The 21,613-nt window shown below is 44.4% G+C and overlaps 1 protein-coding gene across 6 annotated transcripts in view; it reads left to right on the top strand.

Moving 5' to 3' along the window:
• The window catches only part of SEL1L3 (SEL1L family member 3), a 158,450-nt gene that overhangs the window by 119,186 nt on the left and 17,651 nt on the right, over window positions 1-21,613 (top strand). For 4 of the 6 annotated variants that reach the window (XM_060188255.1, XM_060188256.1, XM_060188257.1 and 1 more), the window contains 5 exons: window positions 2,281-2,364; window positions 16,858-16,948; window positions 17,083-17,167; window positions 19,151-19,260; window positions 20,147-20,194. In XM_060188255.1, coding sequence (XP_060044238.1) covers window positions 2,281-2,364; window positions 16,858-16,948; window positions 17,083-17,167; window positions 19,151-19,260; window positions 20,147-20,194 — 418 coding nt within the window. The remainder of the gene's footprint in view (window positions 1-2,280; window positions 2,365-16,857; window positions 16,949-17,082; window positions 17,168-19,150; window positions 19,261-20,146; window positions 20,195-21,613) is intronic. The other 2 variants (XR_009549046.1, XM_007521406.3) reach the window with 1 other exon arrangement.

Consider the following 21,613-nt stretch of genomic DNA (forward strand, 5'->3'; position numbering starts at 1 on the left):
GCACTGAGCCCCAGAGATAACCCTGGAGGCAGAAAAGAAGGAAGGAGAGAGAGAGAGAGAGAGAGAGAGAGAGAGAGAGAGAGGGAGAGAGAGGGGAAGGAAGGAAGGAAGGAAGGGAAAGAAAGAAGGAAAGAAAGAAAGAGATCATGACTTTCCTGAAAGCCCAATACTTTTCATTCTTTCTCTATTTCATTTCCAAATGTCTCTTGTAAACAGAATATAATTGATTTTCAGTGTATCACGTTAGTCAGCCTGACAATTTTAATAGATTCAGGCCATTTACATTTAATGCAATTACAGATATATTTAGTTTTAAATCTGCCAGTTTATTATTTCCCCCCATTTATCTCATATATTCTTTGTGTCTCTCTTTTCTTGTCTTCCCTTATGTTACTCAATTTTAAACTTATCTGGTGTTATCCTTTCATTAATATTTATTTATAACTTAAAAAGATTTTTAAAATACTTAATCTACTATTTATTGGATAGAGAGAAATTGTGATAGAAGGAGGAAAGAGATAGGGAGAGAAAGAGACATGTATAACATAATTTCTCTGCTTGAGAACCTTCCCCTCTGCAGGTGAGGACCAGGGGCATGAACCTTGGTCCTTCCACATTGTAACGTATGTGCTTAACTGAGTGTACCATCACCCAGTCCACATTTCTTTTTGACCAGAGTACTGCTCAGCTTTGGCTTGTGGTGACAGGGATGAACCTGGGACTTCTGACTCTCAGGCATGAAAATTTATGTTCCAACTTTTAAATTTTATTTTATTTATTTAATTTTATTATTATTTAATTTTATTATTAATTTTATTTTTATTATTAATTTTATTTTTAAATTTTTTAATATTTATTTTCCTTTTTATTGCCCTTATTTTTATTGTTGTTGTAGTTATTGTTGTTATTGATGTTGTCGTTGTTAGATAGGACAAAGTGAAATGGAAAGAGATGGGGAAGACAGAGAGGGGAGAGAAAGATAGTCACCTGCAGACCTGCTTCACCACTTGTGAAGCGACTCCCCTGTAGGTGGGGAGCCAAGGGCTGGAACTGGGATCCTTATGTGGGTCCTTGTGCTTCACACCATGTGTGCTTAACCCGCTGAGCTACCGCCCCACTCCCAGGTATTTATTATTTTTTTTAAGAGAGGAAGAGAGAGTGAGAGACAGAGAGAGATCATAGCACTAAAGCTTCCTTTAATACAGTTAAGGACTGGGCTCAAACCTGAGCTGTGCATATGGCAAAGCAGAACATTCTCCAGGTGAGCTATTTTGCCAGCTCTCTCTATTTTTCATTTTATTTATTTATTTATTTATTTATTTATTTATTTATTTATTCATTTGCCTACGGGGTTATCACTGGGGCTCAGTGGCCGCTGAGCCGCTATGTTCCATCGCTGGGGAGCCAGAGACGACCCGAACTGCCCCTGCGGCTACAGACAGACTATGACCCACATAGTCAACGACTGCCACCTCTCCAGATTCAAAGGAGGTCTCGAAACTTTACATCAGGCTCAACTTGACGCTGTTGACTGGCTACGGAAGAAGGGCAAACGCTAGAAGAAGAAGAAGTGCTGGTACTAAGAATCCACTGCTCCACCACTCATGGCTGTCATTTTCTCCCATTTTATTTGACAGGACAGAGGGAAATTGACAGGGGAGAGGGAGGTAGAGAGGGAGAGAGAAAGATACCTGCAGACCTGTTTCACTGCTTGTAAAATACACCCCCCCCCCCGCAGGTAGGGACCTGGATTGAACCCAGATCCTTGCATGAGTCCATAGTACTGTGTGCACTTAACTGAGTGTACCATCACCAAGCCCCCCTATTTCTTCTCATAATATTCTTTTTTAGTGATTGGAAGTCTAAAGGTTACAACGAGTTATTTAATATTGACCCCCTCCAGGAAAAACTAACAGGTAGAAAGCAAGTAAGGAAAACCTTATAATAAACCAATAGACATGGGTTAGTGGAGAGCAGCAGAAACTTGGGTGAAGAAACTCTGGTTCCATCTTGTTTGTCATTATGTACCTTTTGTGTCTTTGTTTCCATAAATAACACTTCCTAAGCATTAGAAAGGACACCAAATGCAAAGCTCTCAAAATGCGTCTTTCTTTACCTGCTTAATATTCAGTTCTGGTTTGCTGCTCTATAAAAATTCTAACAAGCAAAATATTCCCTGAGTGGGATTTATGCAGATCATCTGAAGAAAAAAGCAATTATTTAATTTGCCAGTTTGAATGTCTTCTTTCTATTTTCTTTCTTTCTTTCTTTTTTTTACAGGTGGGCAAAACACATTGCTGAGAAAAATGGCTACCTGGGTCACGTGATTCGAAAAGGCCTCAATGCCTATCTGGAGGGCTCCTGGTGAGTTCAGGACGGCTTTATTTATTCATTTATCTATTTACTCAGTTATTTGTTTTTTACCAGAGTACTGCTCAACCCTGGCTTATAGTGGCATGGGGTATTGAACCTGGGGCTTTGAAGCCTCAGGCATGAGAGTCTCTGAATAACCATTCTGCTACCCTCCATTTATTTATTTAAATTTTTTATTAGCAATTTAATAATAGTTTACAAGACTGTAACTAGAGGGGGTGGTTGGCATAGATACTTGTTATGCAAAAGGACTCTCATGCCTGAGGCTCCAAAGTCTCAGGTTCAGTCAGTCTGTAGCAGAACTGAGCCAGTGCTCTGGTAAAAACAGACAAACAAGACTACAAGGGAGAGTGCCACACCACACCACACCCACCACCCCATGCGCTCGCCCTCCACCCAGTGATAACCACTATAGTTCTCACAGTCTTAGAAAAAGTTTAGTCACTCTTTTTGTTGTTATTGTTTGCCTGTTGATGATTTTCAATTCCCTGCATTCCAAGGATGAACAAAAGTCTTTCCCCTGGTTGTCTCCCTTTCTTTACTTCACTAAGCATAATCACCTTCAGTTCCATCCATTTGTCATGAAAGGTACCAGACCGTCATTTTCTAACTCAGAATAGTATTCCATTGACTGTATGGGACCACTTTGGAGCCATCTTCCTCAAGCTCACCCTCTGCATCATTCAGTGTTGTTATCCTCATGAGATAAAATCTTAAGATGCACCCAAGATGGAGATTTGCAGGGTACACACTGCCTCCCAGTAATAATACTCAACATATCACAGACTGATTAACTACTAAGTGAAAACCAGCATTTCCAGGTCTAATTGTCCACAGAAAGGTATTGTTTCTGGGGGTTTGGGTAGGGGTGTCCACATTCATCATATTGAGAGACACCCACATGTGTAAGGGTCCCTTCAAGTTTGTTGCTCTTGGCTTCGAAGTCTTGTGACCTTCCAGGGGATCTTAGCTAACCCCTGCCTCTTGCTGCTAAGTCTTGGAGAGGCCAGGATTTCCGTGGCCTGTTCCTGGGAAGAAGAGAGAGCAGTGAGTGTAGGGCTCAGGTGCTGGCTTTCATAAATGTTGAACTGTGTCTTCCGTGGGGTAGAGTCTAGGTGACTGGAGATGTGTGGTGGTACAGCTACATAGATCCCCCATGCCCAAGCCTCATCGGTACACTGGAGTGTGTCTCTGTATGTCAGGTCTCAGAAATGACCTTTCCCGTTAGTTAGTTGTGGCTTGGTTTTGTTTACTTTTTGCCAGCAGGGTTATCACTGGGGCTCTGTGCCTGCACTGTGAATACACAGCTTGTGGCGGCCATTTTTTTCTTCCTTTCTTCCTTTTTTCCTTCCTTCCTTCCTTCCTTCCTTTTCTCTTTCTTTCTTTCCCCCTATCTTTCTTTGTTTCTGAAGGGTGGGGGAGATAGAGAAGGAGAAAGAAAGAGAGACACTTACAGACCTGCTTCACCATCATGAAGTATGGGGAGACGGGACAGGAAGTCAGGTCTTTGTACATGGCGTTGTATGCACCACTGCCCAGCCCTATGATTTGGTTTTGCAAATCAAAATGAACTTCTCTCCAGCCACTACCTGTCAGTTTTAGCCCTCTGACTTCTTCCCTGGGGCCTCATTTTCTTGACTGGCTTATTGTCTTAATGCTCTGGGGGGTATTTCAATCCTAACTACTAAAAAGGAGATTGTCAGTGAGTAGACATCCCTCCTGCCATCTCCAACCTTCAAGATCATGCATGCTCTGATCTGGTGGCCTAGGGGGTGACGAAACAGTGGAGAAAGCACTGGATTCCCAAGTGTGAAGTCCTCTTAGTCTGTGGCGTAGAGGTAGCTGTGTAAAGCATAGGCTGACTGGAGGTCAGATGGCTCAGATCTTAGATGACTTAACGTTGGCTTGGTCCTAAGCCTGCAGAGCTATTTTACTTCTTTATTTTATTTTATTTTACTTATTTTATTTTATTTTATTTTATTTTATTTTATTTTATTTTATTCCTGAGTTTGATTCTCGGTGTTGCATGTACCAGAGTAATGCTGTGGTTCTCTCTCAATAAATAAGTGAATTTTTTTTAAAAAAAGATAATACTCTGATCTAAACCTTAATTTAAAAAATGAAATTAGGGCTGGCCAGTGATGCAGCTGGTTGAGCGCACATGTTACATTGTGCAAGGAACTGGGTTCAAGCCCCATCCCCACCCCTGCCCTAGTCCCCATATGCAGAGGGAAAGCTTCACCAGCAGTGAAGCAGTGCTGCAGGTCTCTCTTTCACTCTCTCTTCCCCTCTCTCCCTCTTTCTCCCTTTCCCTCTCTTCCTGTCTTTCTCCCCTTCCTCTCTCAATTAATTTCTGTCTATCCAACAAATAAAATATAAATCAAGAAAGAAAGAAAGAAAGAAAGAAAGAAAGAAAGAAAGAAAGAAAGAGAGAGAGAAAGAAAAAGGGCCAAGGAGATTCCCTCCCCAACAGGACATGTGCTTTTTTGTGTTTGGGGTGGGGCTCAAGTCCTGGCACCACATAGAGGCATCATAGCCCCAGGGAAAGCTCTGGAGCTAGGGGATCTCTCTCTCTCTCTCTTCCTCCCCCACTCCCTTCCCTCCCCCTCCTCTCTCCCCTCTCCCCTCTCTCCTCTCCTCTCTCACTTTCACTCTGAAATGAAAAATTCAACCCAGGAGCAGTAGGATTATGTTTGGGTGATCACAAATAAAGAAAAAATAAAATATAAGCCCAAAAAGAAGACCAAATTTCTTCTTTGATTCACAGGTGCACTTCATCAACAGATAGCAATCTTGGTGAGAGAGAATCTGAAATGCGAGACTGCAGGGGCAATGAGCCTGGAGAAGAACAGCACCAAATGAAAACATATTATCTTCATCTTGTGAACATTTATTATCTTATAATTAATAATATTATGCAAAGCACAATAGCAACCAATACTATTATTCTAAGTATATTTTAATAGGATTATATTCACAGCCAGTGTTCTGTTTGTTAATATCATTGTCGCTGCACCTTGCACAGTCAGGAAGCCTTTTGTCTGTTTATTTATTTGCCGCTATGGTTATGGCTGGGGCTCAGTGTCTGCACAACTCTATTCCTGCCAACCATTTCTTTCCTTTTATTTATCTTTCTTTCTGTTTCTGCTGGTGCCAGGCAGAGAGAGACAAAGAGAAGGAGAGACACCTGTAACACTGTTCCACTACTCATGAAACTTCCCTCTTACAGGTGGGGACCCGGGGCTTGAACCTGGATACTCACTCATGATCATGTTTATGGTCCCCAGAAAGACGTCTTTCATGAGATGGCCATTTTCTTTTTTTTTTTTCTTTATTGGGGAATTAATGTTTTACATTCAACAGTAAATACAATAGTTTGTACATGCATAACATTCCCCAGTTTCCCATTTAACAATACAACCCCCACTATGTCATTTATCATCCTTCATGGACCTGTATTCTCCCCACCCACCCCAGAGTCTTTTACTTTGGTGCGATATGCCAATTCCATTTCAGGTTCTACTTGTGTTTTCGTTTCTGATATTGTTTTTCAACTTCTGCCTGAGAGTGAGATCATCCCATATTCATCCTTCTGTTTCTGACTTATTTCACTCAACATGATTTTTTCAAGGTCCATCCAAGATCGGCTGAAAACGGTGATGTCACCATTTTTTACAGCTGAGTAGTATTCCATTGTGTACATAGACCACAACTTGCTCAGCCACTCATCTGTTGTTGGACACCTGGGTTGCTTCCAGGTTTTGGCTATTACAAATTGTGCTGCCAAGAACATATGTGTACACAGATCTTTTTGGATGGATGTGTTGGGTCCCTTAGGATATATCCCCAGGAGAGGAATTGCAGGGTCACAGGGTAGGTCCATTTGAGATGGCCATTTTCCAGTTGATGTACTTTACACGTTTTGTGATGTTTCATCTTGTTTTCCAAGTGAGTTTCAGTTCATAAAACTCCCCAGTTTGACTTGAATTCATTCTCTGCTTCTCAACCTCCACAATTTCTTGAGGGGAGGAGGTGGTGCATTCAGACAGTGAAGCGTTTATGCCTGGAATTTTCCCAGAGGGAGAGCATATCAGTAAACAGGCCCCCCATCAGCCACACACACCCCAAGATGCCTGACACTTTGTCCCATAGAGTGCCTTGCATAGCTGTCTCTCCTTCATGTGAATTCAGCTTCACAAACCCTTCAGGGGGCATTTTTGAAACTTTGAAGCCCAGGGACTGGGGTCATAGCTCAGCGGTTCTTCTTCTAGCGTTTGCCCTTCTTCTGTAGCCAGTTAACAGCGTCAGGTTGAGCCTGATGTAAAGTTTCGAGACCTCCTTTGAATCTGGAGAGGTGGCAGTCGTTGACTATGTGGGTCATAGTCTGTCTGTAGCCGCAGGGGCAGTTTGGGTCGTCTCTGGCTCCCCAGCGATGGAACATAGCGGTGCACCGGCCATGGCCTGTTCGATAGCGATTGAGGAGGGCCCAATCATAACGTGCTAGGTCAAAGCCGGGTTGACGCTTGCGGTAGAGCACAGCCTTGGATTCAATTCCCAACACCCAAATAAATAAAAATTTGAAGACCAAGATGAATAATAATAACAATGATAACAGCTGTTAATATTAGTAGTTAATAGTTAATTAGTACTTATTAAATAATTAGTTAATAATTATTATTATTTAGCAAAGGATGCATACATAGGACCGCGGGAAGCTGACTGCTTCATCTTCTTTTTGTTACTGAGCTACCCACAGCTTCTTCTGTGACCCCATCCTGTCTGACTCCTGGGTCTTTACACTCTGCTCGGAAGTCCTTCCCAGTTCCCTTCTCCTCTCCGTCCATCAGTGCATTGCTGCAGCTTGGTTTGGATGTTTGTTGTTGTTGTTGTTGGAGCTCCCATCCTCCGAGTGCTTGGTTTCAGTCCTGTGCCCCTGTCACCCTGACCACGCACATCAGCACCCATCTTGGGCTTTAGTATCTGCGCATGTCCCAGCTGCCGTTTAGTGAGGGTTGTGAATGACTATGAGTGTTTGTTTTTTGGGGAGGAAAGTGTTTGCTGTTCACTGTTAGTCCATAGCCATGTCTCCCAGAAGTCCTGGATTGGTATTTGTTTGTTTGCTTGCTTGCTTGTTTTAGCCAGCACACTGCTTCCTCTGGCTTCCGGTGCTACTTGGGACCTTGAAGCCCCAGGCATGAAAGTCGACCACATCACCAGGATGCTGTCCCCCTAGCCTTCATCCTTCCGTGCATTGTGACTCTTCTTTACCTACTGACTGGGCTGTGGCTAATGGCCCACCCAGTGCCCAGCTCTTAATGGTGTCTAGGAATTGCTCACAGACTACTGAATGAATGAACTCAGGCAGACAGAAGGAACAGCTGTAGACTCAAGGGCCATGAACAGTGTGTAAAGAACATGGGGGGCCTTTGAGAGGAAAGCGGGGCCTGGCTTGGGGCACATGGACTAGCCTTCATGAAGAAGGAAGCAGGTAAGATAACCTTGAGCAATGTGTGGAATTTCCACTTAGCCAGGCAGGAAATACCATCCAGGTGAAGAGACCTGAAGGGACAGCCCTAAGGGTGTACGAGACTTGTGGAGCAGTCTAGCAAATGTAAAGCCTTTTACTTTTCCTTGAGGGTCAGAGCTGTAGAAGAGGGTGATATACAACAAGAAGGAAAGAGATGTGGCGTTCTGAACGCTGGAATGGTGGGGCGTGTGTCTTTTATTTAATGCGGAAAGAGGGGACTCTTCTGATGGTTTTGAGAAGGAAGTGATGTGGGAAGCCAAACAGCTGAGTTGTGGTAAAGAGAAGAGAGCGCCTGAAGAGGAAGCTAACTCAGAGTCTAAGTGAAAGGATCCAGGGGTTTGAGCTAGGGTATGGCATGAGCCACTTGAGCTGTTTTTCTCTCATTGAATACTGTCTCTCATCACCTAACAACCTTTCAGTCAGTGACAGACTGGCCCCAAAAGGCGCTCTTCCCTGGAGTGTAGGTGTGCTGTGGGTGATGGCTTCAAGATTTGTGTCATCTGGGCTGGCAAGATAGCTTCTCTTGGATACTGTGTTGCTCTGCAATGTATGTGACTCAAGTTCAAGCCCCCCACCCCCATCCACAGCATTGAAGGAAGTCTCAGTTCTGTGACTTCTGCCTTGCTGCTTCTCTGTTTCTATCTTAAAGGGGGTGGGGGGGCAGGGATGGGTGGTTGAGCACATATTACCATATGCAAGGACCCAGGTTTGAGCCCTCACTCCCCACCTTGGGGGGGCATATTTCATAAACAGTGAGGCAAGTCTGCAGGTCTTTCTCTCTCCCTATCTACCCACCCCTCTCAATTTCTCTCTTTCCTGTCAAATAAAAATAGAAAGGGAGGGAGAGAATGGTAAAAGTGGTCACCAGCAGCAGTGGACTCGTCATGCAGACATCACACCCCAGAGATGATTTATCTGCTGTTGGCAAAAAAGAAAAGAAAAAAAAAAAGTACGACTTCATGCTGTGACATTTGTACAAAAGCAAGTTACCTCAAGATGCATTTCCTGGAGCTGAGCAGTGGCACACCTGGTTGAGGACACATAACCAGGCATGAGGACCTGGGTTCAAACCCTTTCCTCACCTGCAGGGGGAACGTTTCATGAACAGTAAAGCAGTGCTGCAGGTGTCTCTCTTCCTTCACCCTCTGTTTCTCTCTCTACTCTCAAAGAAGAAAATAACAGGCACATTTCTTAGATAATGTCCTTTAAGCAGTACTTGGATGGAGCTGATACCTACAAAACAATGTGATGGCATCTGTGTGTATGTGCATGTGAATGCACATGTTCCCCCCCCAGAAATAGCAATAAAATGCCCCCAAACCTACCAACCTAGTTAAAAATGAATAGCCACCGGTGTCGGGCAGTAGCACAGCGGGTTAAGTGCACGTGGCACAAAGCACAAGGACCGGCATAAAGTCCCAGTTCGAGCCCCCGGCTCCCCTACCTGCAGGGGCGTCGCTTCACAGGCGGTGAAGCAGGTCTGCAGGTGTCTGTCTTTCTTTCCCCCTCTCTGTCTTCCTCTCCTCTCTCCATTTCTCTCTGTCCTATCCAACAATGACGACATCAATAACAACAATAATAATAATAATTTAAAAACAAGGGCAACAACAGGGAAAATAAATATAAAAAATTTTTTTAAAAAAGTGAATAGCCACTAAAGCCCCCTGGCAAGCCCTTCCCAGGTCCAAGTCCCCTTCTCTCCCTGTCCCCAGAAGTAACTATCACCCTGAATGCTCCTGTTACACTGCCGTTGGTTTTCTTCATAGTTCTGCTCTGTATGGCTGTATTCCTAAACAGCCGATTCAGTCTAGCTTGTTTCTAGTTTTATACAATGAGAATCACATTATATGTAATTCCTCAGCTGCTATTTTCAACCAGAACTTGGCATGATGTTTCAGAGATTCACATATCCTGGTGCAAATCCCTGTAGATCATTCCTTCTCTCTGCTATCATATCCCACATGTCACATGCCGATTTCCACACTGATGTATATCTGGATTGTTTTCCATTCTTAACACACACACACACACACACACACACTGCCAGGATGATCGTTGGGGCTTGGTGCCAGCACTACGAATCCACCACTCCCAACAGCCACTTTTACCTTTTTTTTTATTTCTATTTTATTTGACAGGACAGAGAAAAATTGAGAGGGAGAGAGAAAGAGAGACACTTGGAGACCTCTTCATTACTGGTGAAGCGTTCCTCCCTATGGGTGAGGAGAGAGAGTTTGAACCTAGATCCTTGTGCATGCTGATATGTGTGCTTAACAGGGTGCACTGCCACCCGGCTCCTGTATTATTATTATTCTTTTTAAAGGTTTGTAATATTTATTTTCCCTTTTGTTGCCCTTGTTTTTTATTGTTATTATAGTTATTGTTGTTATTGATGTCGTTGTTGTTGGACAGAACAGAGAGAAATGGAGAGAGGAGGGGAAGACAGAGAGGGAGAGAAAGATAGACACCTGCAGACCTGCTTCACTGCCTGTGAAGGGATCCCCTCTAGGTGGGGAGTCAGGAGCTCGAACCAAGATCCTTACGCTGGTCCTTGCACTTTGTGCCACATGTGCTTAACCCCGACTCCCAGTATTTTTAAGACAGAAGCAGTGGCAGGGAAAGAGAGAGTGAAAGAGGCCATGGCATTTAAGCTTCCTGCAGTGCAGTGAGGGCCAGGCTTGAACCTGTGTCCCATTCATGGGAAAGCAACATACTATCCAAGTGAGTACTTCCCCAGCCCCCATAATTTGAATGATGTAGCCTTGAACATGTGTCATGTGTCTGTATCCTCATACACATAAGAAGAAAAGCCTTTAGTGTGGAAATTTAAGAGCAGGGTTACAGGGCAGTGCAGCTGGGTGAAGTACTAGGGATATCTTAAACTCAAGGGAAACTGAGTGAAGAATAAATATGAACTCAGAGAACTTGGGACTACAGAACAACTTCTGCCAAGAGTTCACACCTGCCCTTGTCTCAGCATCGCTTGAGTTTACTACCTTGCATCCATTGCGTGATCATCCAGATCGAGAAACTGGGTACGCAATCAGCTAATGCCATTTGTTCCCCCAAATACGCTTCCTAATTGACTCCTGTCGTGCTGCGACTCGGAGGAGAGAGAGAGAGAGAGAGAGAAGATCCGGAGCGGAGAGGGAACACAATTCTTTGTTCGTGAGGGCACCTCAGAGTTGGGTGAGAGCGCAGTGGTTCGGGTCACGTGGAGCTCGCCAAAATGGCCGCCTCACGCAGCAACCTTCCCTGCGTCTAATCACCGAAGTGAAAGGCCGGCAAGAGAACAAGGGGTGGAAGGAGAAGGGCTTTATAGGGCAAAAACCGGGAGTGACAAGCCAGGACAGGATTGGTTGGGCGCTCCGAGAGCCTGAGGGGACAACATGGCAGAACAGGCTCTCGAGAATGTCCCAACTCTCACGGGAACTAGCAATAGCCTGAGGGGACAACATGGCAGATGTGACTGCACAATTTCCCAGCAGACTCCTCCTGCCACCCGTGTGCTTTCCATATGTAAATCTCTGTTTTCTCCGTTACCTTCTCGCTCTTGAGGCTGGTCCTAAGTATCATGAAAGAGAAGCTTCAGTCTGGGTGTGAGACATTTTCCTGGGAAAAGGTAGAAACATCCAGTACCCATTCCGATGAGAGAATCTTGGTCAAAAATCCACGTGAGGCCAGTGGCCTCTCTCTCATGCTGTTCTCCAGTCCTGCAGACCCCCTCCCCCCCCCAAGGGTTAAGTAGGAAACACAAGGGCATCAGCCGCTGGCCGGCCTCCCCACACCCCACGCGGGCTTTCCCTGTGTCCTCCTCTGTTTTGTTGTAAGAGAACTAAGCCATCCATCAATGTCTCAAGTCCATCGCCTACCCCCTTGCTTTTTTCATTTTTGGCAGGTGACTTTTTTTCTGGACGCTACTTTCAAATTACATGTGTCAGAGTGATGAGCTTGTGCTTTCCTGTGTTGTTGCAACATGTACCTGGGGTAGTTTAAAAGAGGCGCTGTCTTCTGCATATCGGCATAAGAGAAACGATAATGTTATTACACCCGCCTGTGGGGAGTCCTCAGACCCAGAGTCAGCTGAGGAGAAGCCAGCTGTCACATTTCATTCCTGTCCCCTTCATCTGTGTAGGTGGATCTGTGAACTTGGGCTCTGCTGTCCTTTGTCTTAAACACACCCTGAATCCTCAGCTGAACCGGAAGCTGAGCAGGAGTCAGCTGAGCAGGAGTCAGCTAGTGAGCTCCAGGCTCTAGGCAAGCAAGAGTTCCAACTGAAAGTGGCTTCTCTCTTCTGCAGTAGAGTGGGGTCCAGGGTTCTGCAGGCACTGCCATTGGCAGAAAAGAGCACAGAGGAAAACCATATAATCGTTTGAGAAACTGCTCGGAGAGATGCAGCTTCACAATTTGAACTGACAGCCAAAGGCTCCACATCTAAGATGCATCATTCATGAAAGGCCTGTAATGGAATGTGCCCCTCAGCTCGCTCTTCTCTCTGACTTCCTCTCTGCATGCCACCCCCACCCACCTTCCCCGTCAGAACGACAGTCTAGGGGATGATCCCATTGTTGTGCATTGATGACACATCTGGGTGAGTGAACATGTTACCATGTATAAGGACCCAAGTCCAAGCCTGCTCCCTATCTGTGGGGGGAAGCTTTACAAGTGGTGAAACAGTGCTGCAGATAATCCCTCTCTCTCTCTCTCTCTCTCATGCCCTTCCATCTCGATTTCTCTCTGTTTCTATCCAAAATGAATGAATGAATAAAAACGCAGAAAAAGAAAAGTATCAGAAAGAAAGAAAGAAAAAGAAAGAAAGAAAGAAAGAAAGAAAGAAAGAAAGAAAGAAAGAAAGAAAGAAAGAAAGAAAACTTTGGTTGGCTTCCTGAACCTTGGGGAGACTTGTGGCGGAATGCTGTGTGGCCTGTCTCTGGTCCTTCCTACACATAGCAAGTGCCAGATAAGTGTGTATTCCAAGACCACAAGTATAGAACCATCTGGAATTAATACTTGCAAGCAGTTTCTGTTTGAAGCCAAACTGAGTTAAGAGCACACAGTTGGGGGACTACATACAGGCAGGACTCCTGCAGAGCGGCATCAGAAGCCTTACTCGGCACCGTCTGGTTTGGGGTGCTCGGCTCTCGTCTGTAGTTTACCTTCAGGCTGTGAGACTGGGAGGTGGTAGTCAGTTGGAGTGCACCTGCTTCTGCAAGATGGAGGGCAGAGGAGGATTTCTGTTCCTTACACTGGTTGACACTGATGTTTCCAGACATCTCCTTTTGGTGAATTTACTGCTCCCTCAAAGAAAACATTGCTGGGATTTCTTTCCTGAACATACAGGAATAGGACCACTGGAAGTTTTCCTATCAAACATACTCTGTCTCCTCCCTCATCACCCAAGTCTCTCTCTCTCTCTCTCGACAGAGAGAGATGTCACAAGCACTGAAGCTTCCTTCCTTCAATGCCGTGGGAGCCCAGCTTGAATCTGGGTCACGTATTTGGCAGAACAATGCACTATCCAAGTGAGTTATTTTGCCAGCCCAAGTCATTTTCAAAACAAAATGATGTTGTCTTTATAAAGTTGGTCACTGACCATTTTTAGAGAGAGCACCAACCCCATGTCCTTCACACCATTGATTCTAGTAGCCTGCCCTACCACATCTAAGAAACTCATTTTATTATATTTTAATGACATGAGCCACATTCCAACCAATTATGAGCACTGAGGGAGCTGGCCCAATATTTGTCCTTGGGCTGATCAGTCTACAGCATCTCCTTTCCTCATCCAACCCTGGGAGGAAAACTAAGCCACTAGGATAACGCTAAGTGCCTCCAAAGAAGCAGGAGTTTGCATTAGACTCCTGAAGCAGGATCTTAGTGCAGGAAGATAGGCCCTTCCTTCTGGGTCTCTGCCACAAGCCCTCAGCTCCCAGGTTTCCTGACCCCAAAGGTGATTGTTTCAGGCTGAGTGTGGAAGATACTAGGCATCCTTTTGGGGGTTGCGCTGCATTTGTGGGCTTGCTGTCTGACTTCCCATGTGAGGGGCTCTGCTCAGCCAGCCTCATCACTCTTTAGCTTGAATCACAACTAGTTGGTCGGAGGCCTTGGGTATCTGAGAGGCTGGCCGGGAGTCAGCTCACTCAGCAGCTGTGCCTCACAGACTGCAGCATGTCTAAGAGGTCTAGCTATCCTAAGAGAGCCACCACCGGTTGGTTGCTTCTCTCTCTGTCCCCAGGGCATGGTCTGGCTGAGGCTGCTTGACTGTGAAGCAGAGATGGCTCCTGGCTCTGCTTCCTTACACCCCACCCCACCCCACTCCCCTTTCCTTGGTGAAGCTAAAACTGTGAAACAGCTACCAAATGTCAACCTCTTAAATGTTTTTTCTTTTCTTTTATAAGCCTTAGGAGAAAATATTTGTGGTTCACTCTGCTTCCATCCAAATCACATTTCAGGATATCTTTCATGTTCTCTCTATCTGACATTAGTCTTCTTAAGTCACTGATTATCATTAGAAATTTTATTCCGACTTAGAGAGAAAACCTAAAATCTTTCATTGTAATTGAAGATCTACTATGTAGCCCTAATCTTCCTTGTCCATTTCTCTACTTCTGTATTTGCCATCCCTGCTCTTCCTCCATAATGCTGATGCATATATCCTTTGAATTTGGACTCATGTTCTTATCTCCTATCTTTCAAAAATCATTATTCATCACATTCTTAACTTCCTTTATAAATATGCCTGTGAAATTCTATCTACATATATCCATATAATTCTTCAGACGTCTTTTGATTTCTAAAAGCATTAATGTCCTTCCTCTGAGATTCTCTGAATCTCATTCTGCATAACATAAAGTAATAATAAATTATAATTACTATGTACATATCAGACACTATAATTTAATTGCCTAAATACGTACAGGTGAAGTCAGGACTAATAATTCTTTTACTTCCTTGAAAATAAAAAGTAAAATTTGGTGGTGGGGGGTGAGGGACAGACGGTGGCCTATCCAGTTAAGTGCACATAGTACTAAGTGCAAGGACCCGAGCAAAGATCTGGGTTTGAACCTGGGGGCAGCTTCACAAGTGGTGAAGCAGGTCTGCAGGTGTCTTATCTTTTTTCTCTCTCTTTCTCTCCCTCTCTCTCTCTGTCTCTCTCTCTCTCCCTCATCTCAGTTTCTCTGACCTATCCAGTAAATTGGGGGCAGGGGGAAGCTATGGATTTGTAGTGCTGATACCAAGCCCCAGTGATGACCCTGGAGGCAAAAAAAAAAGTGATTTTTTTTCTTTAGTTACTTATATTCATAAACTAATATCAAGAAAATGAAAATGAAGATAAAACTCACCGATTTCTCACCGTCTAGAAACAAGCTCGGTCGGCATCTGATGGAGGCGGTTTTGAGTTTTGTTTCCTTTGCACAAAGGCATCGACACGTGCTTTCCCATTGCTGTTTGTTTTGCAAAAAGTGGATTTGCACTGTTGTCAACCTGGCTTCTTAGAACTTTTCCACTGGATAAAGATTTGGGGCATAAGACACATTTTGCCTTTCCTGGTTTCACCTGAAAGTAGCAGTATATAACTGATATAACTAGAAGTCATTCAGTTCACTGGACTGACTTTCAGCTATTTGAGTTTCTTGCCAATTTTCCCCCATCTAAACAGCTCTGCTGTGAACTGTGTAGGCTGAGTACCTTTTGCACAGATTTCTGATGGTCTCTTTAGAGTAAACATTCATGTGGGAGAATGCTGGGCCCAACTGTGTGTGCATTCTTAAATTTCCCTTGGCAGGTCCTGGGGAAAAAAACTAAACTGGTAAAATGCAGGACTTACATGACTGAGGCTCCTAGTTCTTTTTTTTTCAATTTTTTTTATATTTATTTATTCCCTTTTGTTACCCTGGTTGTTTTATTATTATTGTTATTGATGTTGTTGTTGGATAGGACAGAGAGAAATCGAGAGAGATGGGGAAGGCAGGGGGAGAGAAAGATAAGACACCTGCAGACCTGCTTCACCACTTGTGAAACAACTCCCCTGCAGGTGGGAAGCTGGGGGCTCAAACTGACATCCTTATGTTGGTCCTTGTGCTTTGCGCCACATGCACTTAACCCGCTGGTGCTACCGCCCAACTCCCGAGGCTCCTAGTTCTACCCCGAGTTCTGTATATGTCAGAGAGCTTGCTGCCTGAACCTACATACCCCTCCCCCTCACAATCACACAGGAACCCCCTGTCTCTCATAGGAAGCTCCCTCTCATTTGTAATGACTCAAATAAATCTTGAACAAAAAACTTCCCCCCATCCCTACTGGGGACTTGCCCCCTGGCCTTGCCATCACATCTCATTCCAAATCATGTGCCAGTGGGACATGGCCTCTTGTTGTTTTGCAGTTCTTCAATTATGAGTGGCCCGCTCAAACACTCATTTTTTTTCGCACAGGCTTTTCACCTTTGGTACCAAAGCTCCTTCCTTATAAACCGCCTCTCCTTTGCCAAACTTCTGATGAGCCAAGAAAAAGTTCAGCTTTAATTAAGCTTGTTCAGAATCCTAAGCCCCAGAAAGCCCTTGGAAAACAGAGGGTTGGAAAGCACAGGACTGTTTCTTAATGCTACTCGTCTTGTCTAAGCTGGGATGGAGGACTTCAATACCCCTATCCCCAAGAGGGCTAGACAAGCCAGCTAGCGTTGTGTCCTGCCTTTTAAACCAGTAGAGGTAGCTGTTGCATCAATGAGCTCCCCAACCTTATCTGGGAGTTCAGCCTTGAAGATTGAAAATAAATCAGTGCTTGCAGTATTTTTAACAACAGTATTTATTTAAGAAGGAGGGGGTAAAAAAAAAAAATCATGATTTTGTGGTTAAAAAAAAACTGCTTATTTTGTGCCTTCTTCTGTTTGAATAGAAAGCTCTCTGCAAATAGGAGTAAGAACCACTATATGAAATTCATTATTACTCATCTATTTTTAGGCACGAGGCTTTGCTGTATTATGTTTTAGCAGCAGAAACTGGAATTGAAGTGTCACAGACGAATTTAGCACACATCTGTGAGGAGAGGCCAGTAAGTACACATATTCTTCTCTGAATTCCAGCTCTGAGGTTTAAGGAGAATAAGTCGGCTTTCATGGCCAGGGAATTAGTCACTTGGCCGAAACATTAATGAATTAACTTCTCCCTCCCCCCCTGCCCCCTTAGGACCTGGCCGAGAGATACTTGGGTGTTAATTGTGTTTGGCGATACTATAATTTCTCTGTTTTTCAAATCGATGCTCCTTCATTTGGTAAGTATAGAAGAGTGGGGCTAAGTGGTAACATGGGCAGTGTTTCATCTCGCCAAGCAGGGAGCATCTTCCAGCTTTGCACGAAGTGTGCTTTTTCTGAACAGATAGGACAGAGAGTGAAAAATGTCAGCTATTAAGATCACGATGGGTCTCCACTCTCAGCTTCTTGTTCCCTGTCCCTGCTGTGTCTCTGTGCCAGACTCAATGACATTTCCAAAGGCAAAGCCATTATTATGGAGGGGGCCTCTGAGCCTGTCGTGTGCCTTGTTTGCCCCCTCCAAATACTCCCCGCCACTCTGCTCCGTTCTGTGTGGTGGTGGGGAGGCTGATGTCCAAGAAGTACGACCCCCAGACTCCTGGGATCTGAGGCTGCTGATTGATTTCTATCAAAGGGAGGCTCTAGTGAGAGATGGTAGGATGGGAGAAAGGGGGAGGGATTTCTGGATTCCTCTCTGCTTCAGGCTGTATTCCTGATGGAGGCTGCCTGCCGTTGGCCTTGACCCCAGCCGGAGGTGGCTGGTCTGTGGTTCCTCATTTGCCTCTGCAGCTCTTCCCTGCTAACCAGCCTGCACAGTCCAACCCCTCTTTTGAGCATCCTGACTTGGGAGCCATTTTCCCGATGCCCTATGTAGTGACGCACACACCCTTTTCCTGCTTTCTCTTTGATTTTTTTTTTTTCCTAGTAAAATCTCATGACTGTCCCTTGGGTTCACAGTCTTTCATATACTTAGAAAGGACAGCTCCATGTTGGGGCAAGTCTAGGGTGTGCCGTGCACCCACTCCCAGTGCTCTGGTGCTTTTCTGCGGTCCAGTTGCCCGCTCTGCCTTTTGCCTCCGGCTTGGCCCTGTCTCCCTCTTGTGACCATGAGATTTCTCCCAGAGTTCCTGGAGAGCTGGCTCACCAGCTAGAGCGTGTGGCTCACAGTGCACACAGCCCAGGTATAAACTCTAGCACCACATAAGAGGTATTGTGGCAACAATTCTATTATTATTATTTTATTATTATTTAATAGGAAGGAATTGAAAGGAGAGAGAGAGCCTTACCACTTATGAAGCTTCCTCCTGCAGGCACATACCAGGGACTTGAACCCAGGTCCTTGAGCATGGTAACATGTGTATTCAACTGAGTTTGTCACCACACAGCTGGGTTAAGCGCACATAGTACTAAGTGCAAGGACCTGTGCAAGGACCCACACTAGAGCCCCTGGCTCCCCATCTGCCGGGGGGGGGGTCGCTTTACAAGTGGTGAAGCAGGTCTACAGGTGTCTATCTCTCTCCCTCTCTGTCTCCCCCATGTCTCTCTATCCTATCAAAAAATAACCCTGGAAGGAAGAAAGCAGACAGACATGTGGACAGACAGGAGGTGGTGCAGTGGATAAAGCATTAGACTCTCAGCCATGAGGTCCTGAGTCCAATCCCCGGAAATAAATAAATAAATAAATAAATAAATAAATAAATAAATAAACAAACAAATGTTCTTTAGAAACGAAAGGGAAAAAAAGTTCTTTAAACTTTAATCTCTGAGCATGGTGCCTGCACAACCAGTCCACCTGTCCTGGTGGTCATTTTGTTTTTCTTTTTCCCTGCCCACTTTCCCCCTTTTATTTGATAAACAGAAAGAAATGGGGGGGGGTGGTGGAGAGGGGATAGGGAAGGAGAGAGAGAGACACCTGTAGCACCACTTCACTCCTTTAGCTTTCCCCTCTGCAGGTGGGGGCCTGGGGCTTGAACCCCAGTCTTTGCATGGGGTGACATGTGCACTCTGCCCAGTGCACTGCCACCCCGCCTCTGGAAGCTCTGGTCTCTCAGCTGGCATTTAAGCTGGCTGTTGTGCATAGGGCAGGCATGAACAGAGAAGCATATGACCAAAGGTCTTTGGAATCAGTGTTTTTGTGTCCTCTGGGTATGTTGGGTCAGCCTTCTGAAATCTCAGCCTGCAGGAAAATCACTCAGCACACGGGCCTGTGTCTTTCTGTCCGGCAGCCTATTTGAAGATGGGAGACCTTTATTACTATGGCCGGCCGAACCAGTCCCAGGACCTGGAGCTGTCTGTGCAGATGTATGCCCAGGCAGCACTGGATGGAGACTCACAGGTGAGGGAGAGAGGAGCTCAGACATTTATTTGCACAAGCCCCTCACAATGACACCCACACTGATAAGCCTGCAGTGTTTCCCACTCTGTTCCCACCACTGTATCGAGAGAGTACTGTGCCCACTTAGGTATGCATGTGGTACTAGGGACTGAATCCAGGGCCTCATGCACACAAGGCATGTACACTACCACTGAGCCACCTTCCCCACCTTTAATATATGGCCATTTGATGGTGGAGGCTGATGGACTGGACGGTAAATTGCTTAAGGACAAGCAATCAGATATTGAGACAGCCTTGTTCTCCATCCAGGTCTGCTGACTCCAAGTCCTGGTCTTTCTACTAGTTGCCACCAACCTAGGTAACCAGGGAGCAACTTAAGAAACTGGAGGGCAGGGGTAGATAGCATAATGGTTAGGCAAAGAGACTGTCATCCCTGAGGCTCCAAAGTCCCAGGTTCAATCCCCCATACCACCATAAGCCAGAGTTGAGCAGTACTCAAAAAAAAAAAAAAAAAGAAATTGAGGACTGGGAGGTAGTTCAGTGGTTTAGCACCTGCCTTGCATGCATGAGTCCTAAGAGTCCATCTCCAGTGTCCATATTGGACAATACAGTTCTCTCTTTCATATCAGAAGCACGCAACCTGTTTCTAAGACTTGTGAAAACTATGGTGGTCCTCTGTCGTAGGGGAGAGAGTAAACCCACAAAAATTTGGTGGTGGATGTGATGTGGAACTATACACTGTAATAGTCTTGTAGCCTATTATTAATCAGTGTAACTATACACTGTTTATTTATTTGTTTTCTTTTACTTAATGGAGGAAAGACAGAGAGGGAAAGAGAGAAAAAGATACACCAGAGCACCACTCAAGGAGGCTTCCTCCCTGTAGGTCCTTCCATGTGATAGCCCAGGACTGGAGCCCAGGTTCCCGCTCATGGTAACATATGCGCTCTATTCATTGAACCATTGGCCAGCCCCACCATTATGCATAACCCTCTCACCCCCTGGACAGGTGGTGGTTTAGTAATTTTATCTTATCTGTGTGTATATATTTATCTTTACTTGTCTGTTCCTTGATTTAGCATGTATTTACCTAGCCCTGCCAGATCTTAGATACTGCTAAGTGATGAGGACAGAAGATAAAAAACACAGACAATATTCTTGCCTTCGGGAAATTCATAGTCTTATAAGGAAGTTGTTTCCGAATGCAATGTAATTATAGTTAGTGCCATAATGAACTCTTTTTATATTCCCATCTTTTCTTCTTATTTGAATAATTCCTTATAATCTGAGGGATAATATTACTGAGCCAAGCAGTCTTAAATGGTTTTATGATGACATAATAATGCTGTATTGTCTATTTGCTTTCTGAAAGGATTTTCCTATTAATCCATCACCAAGCAGTGATTAACTATGGGGAATAACAGGAATCTTGAAAGCACTGGATGTCTCTGCAACTTAATTTTACTAATTGAATAATTATAAGTTGATTCTTCCTTCTTGGTTTAAATCACACTTATTTGATCTGTGAGCATGGGTGGTTGGCTACATACATATATATTTGCCCTTGCTGACTTACTTTTCACATTTTCTTTCCTGTGATTTTTCTCTTCTTATTCTCTGCCTGCTTATCTACTGGACTCTTGATATTGTTTTTCTAATTTAAATCAGAATTAGTTCTTTGTGCATTTTCCCAGTAGATAATGAATTTTTAAGCTACTGCACTGCATAACAGTATCCCTTACTCTGTTTTCCCATTAATTTTAATCTTGTTATTTCTCCACTGTCTAGAGACTTAAATGTTTTTATAAAGTCCTTTTTTCTTTTTCTGATAACTTGAGTTTTAAAAGTTTCCTTCAACGACCCTGGGTCCATGCTCCCAGAGGGCTAGAGAATGGGAAAGCTATCATGGGAGGGGGTGGGTTATGGAGATTGGGTGGTGGGAATTGTGTGGAGTTGTACCCCTCCTACCTTATGTTTTTGTTCATTAATTCTTTCTTAAATAAAAAATTTAAAAATAAAATAAATAAATAAAATATTTAAAAAAGTTTCCTTCAAGGAATGGATAGTCTGTTCTCTCTCTCTCTCTCCCCCTCCTCTCCCCCCCCCCGTGTGTGTGTGTGTGTGTGTGTGTGTGTGTGTGTGTGTGTGTACATATTAGAGATAGTTAACACTTTTCTCTCTCTAGAAGTTATATTGTAGCTGGGGAATGTTATGCATGTACAAACTATTGTACTTACTGTTGAATGTAAAATATTAATTCCCCAATTTAGAAAAAAAGAAGTTATATTACAGCATGGTAGAAGCTAAGGCTTGAAACTTTGAACTTGGGCGAGGGAGTTAGGGAGTGTTAGCA

This window comes from Erinaceus europaeus, chromosome 3 (genome assembly GCF_950295315.1).
Source record: "Erinaceus europaeus chromosome 3, mEriEur2.1, whole genome shotgun sequence".
NCBI classification, from domain to species: Eukaryota; Metazoa; Chordata; class Mammalia; order Eulipotyphla; family Erinaceidae; genus Erinaceus; species Erinaceus europaeus.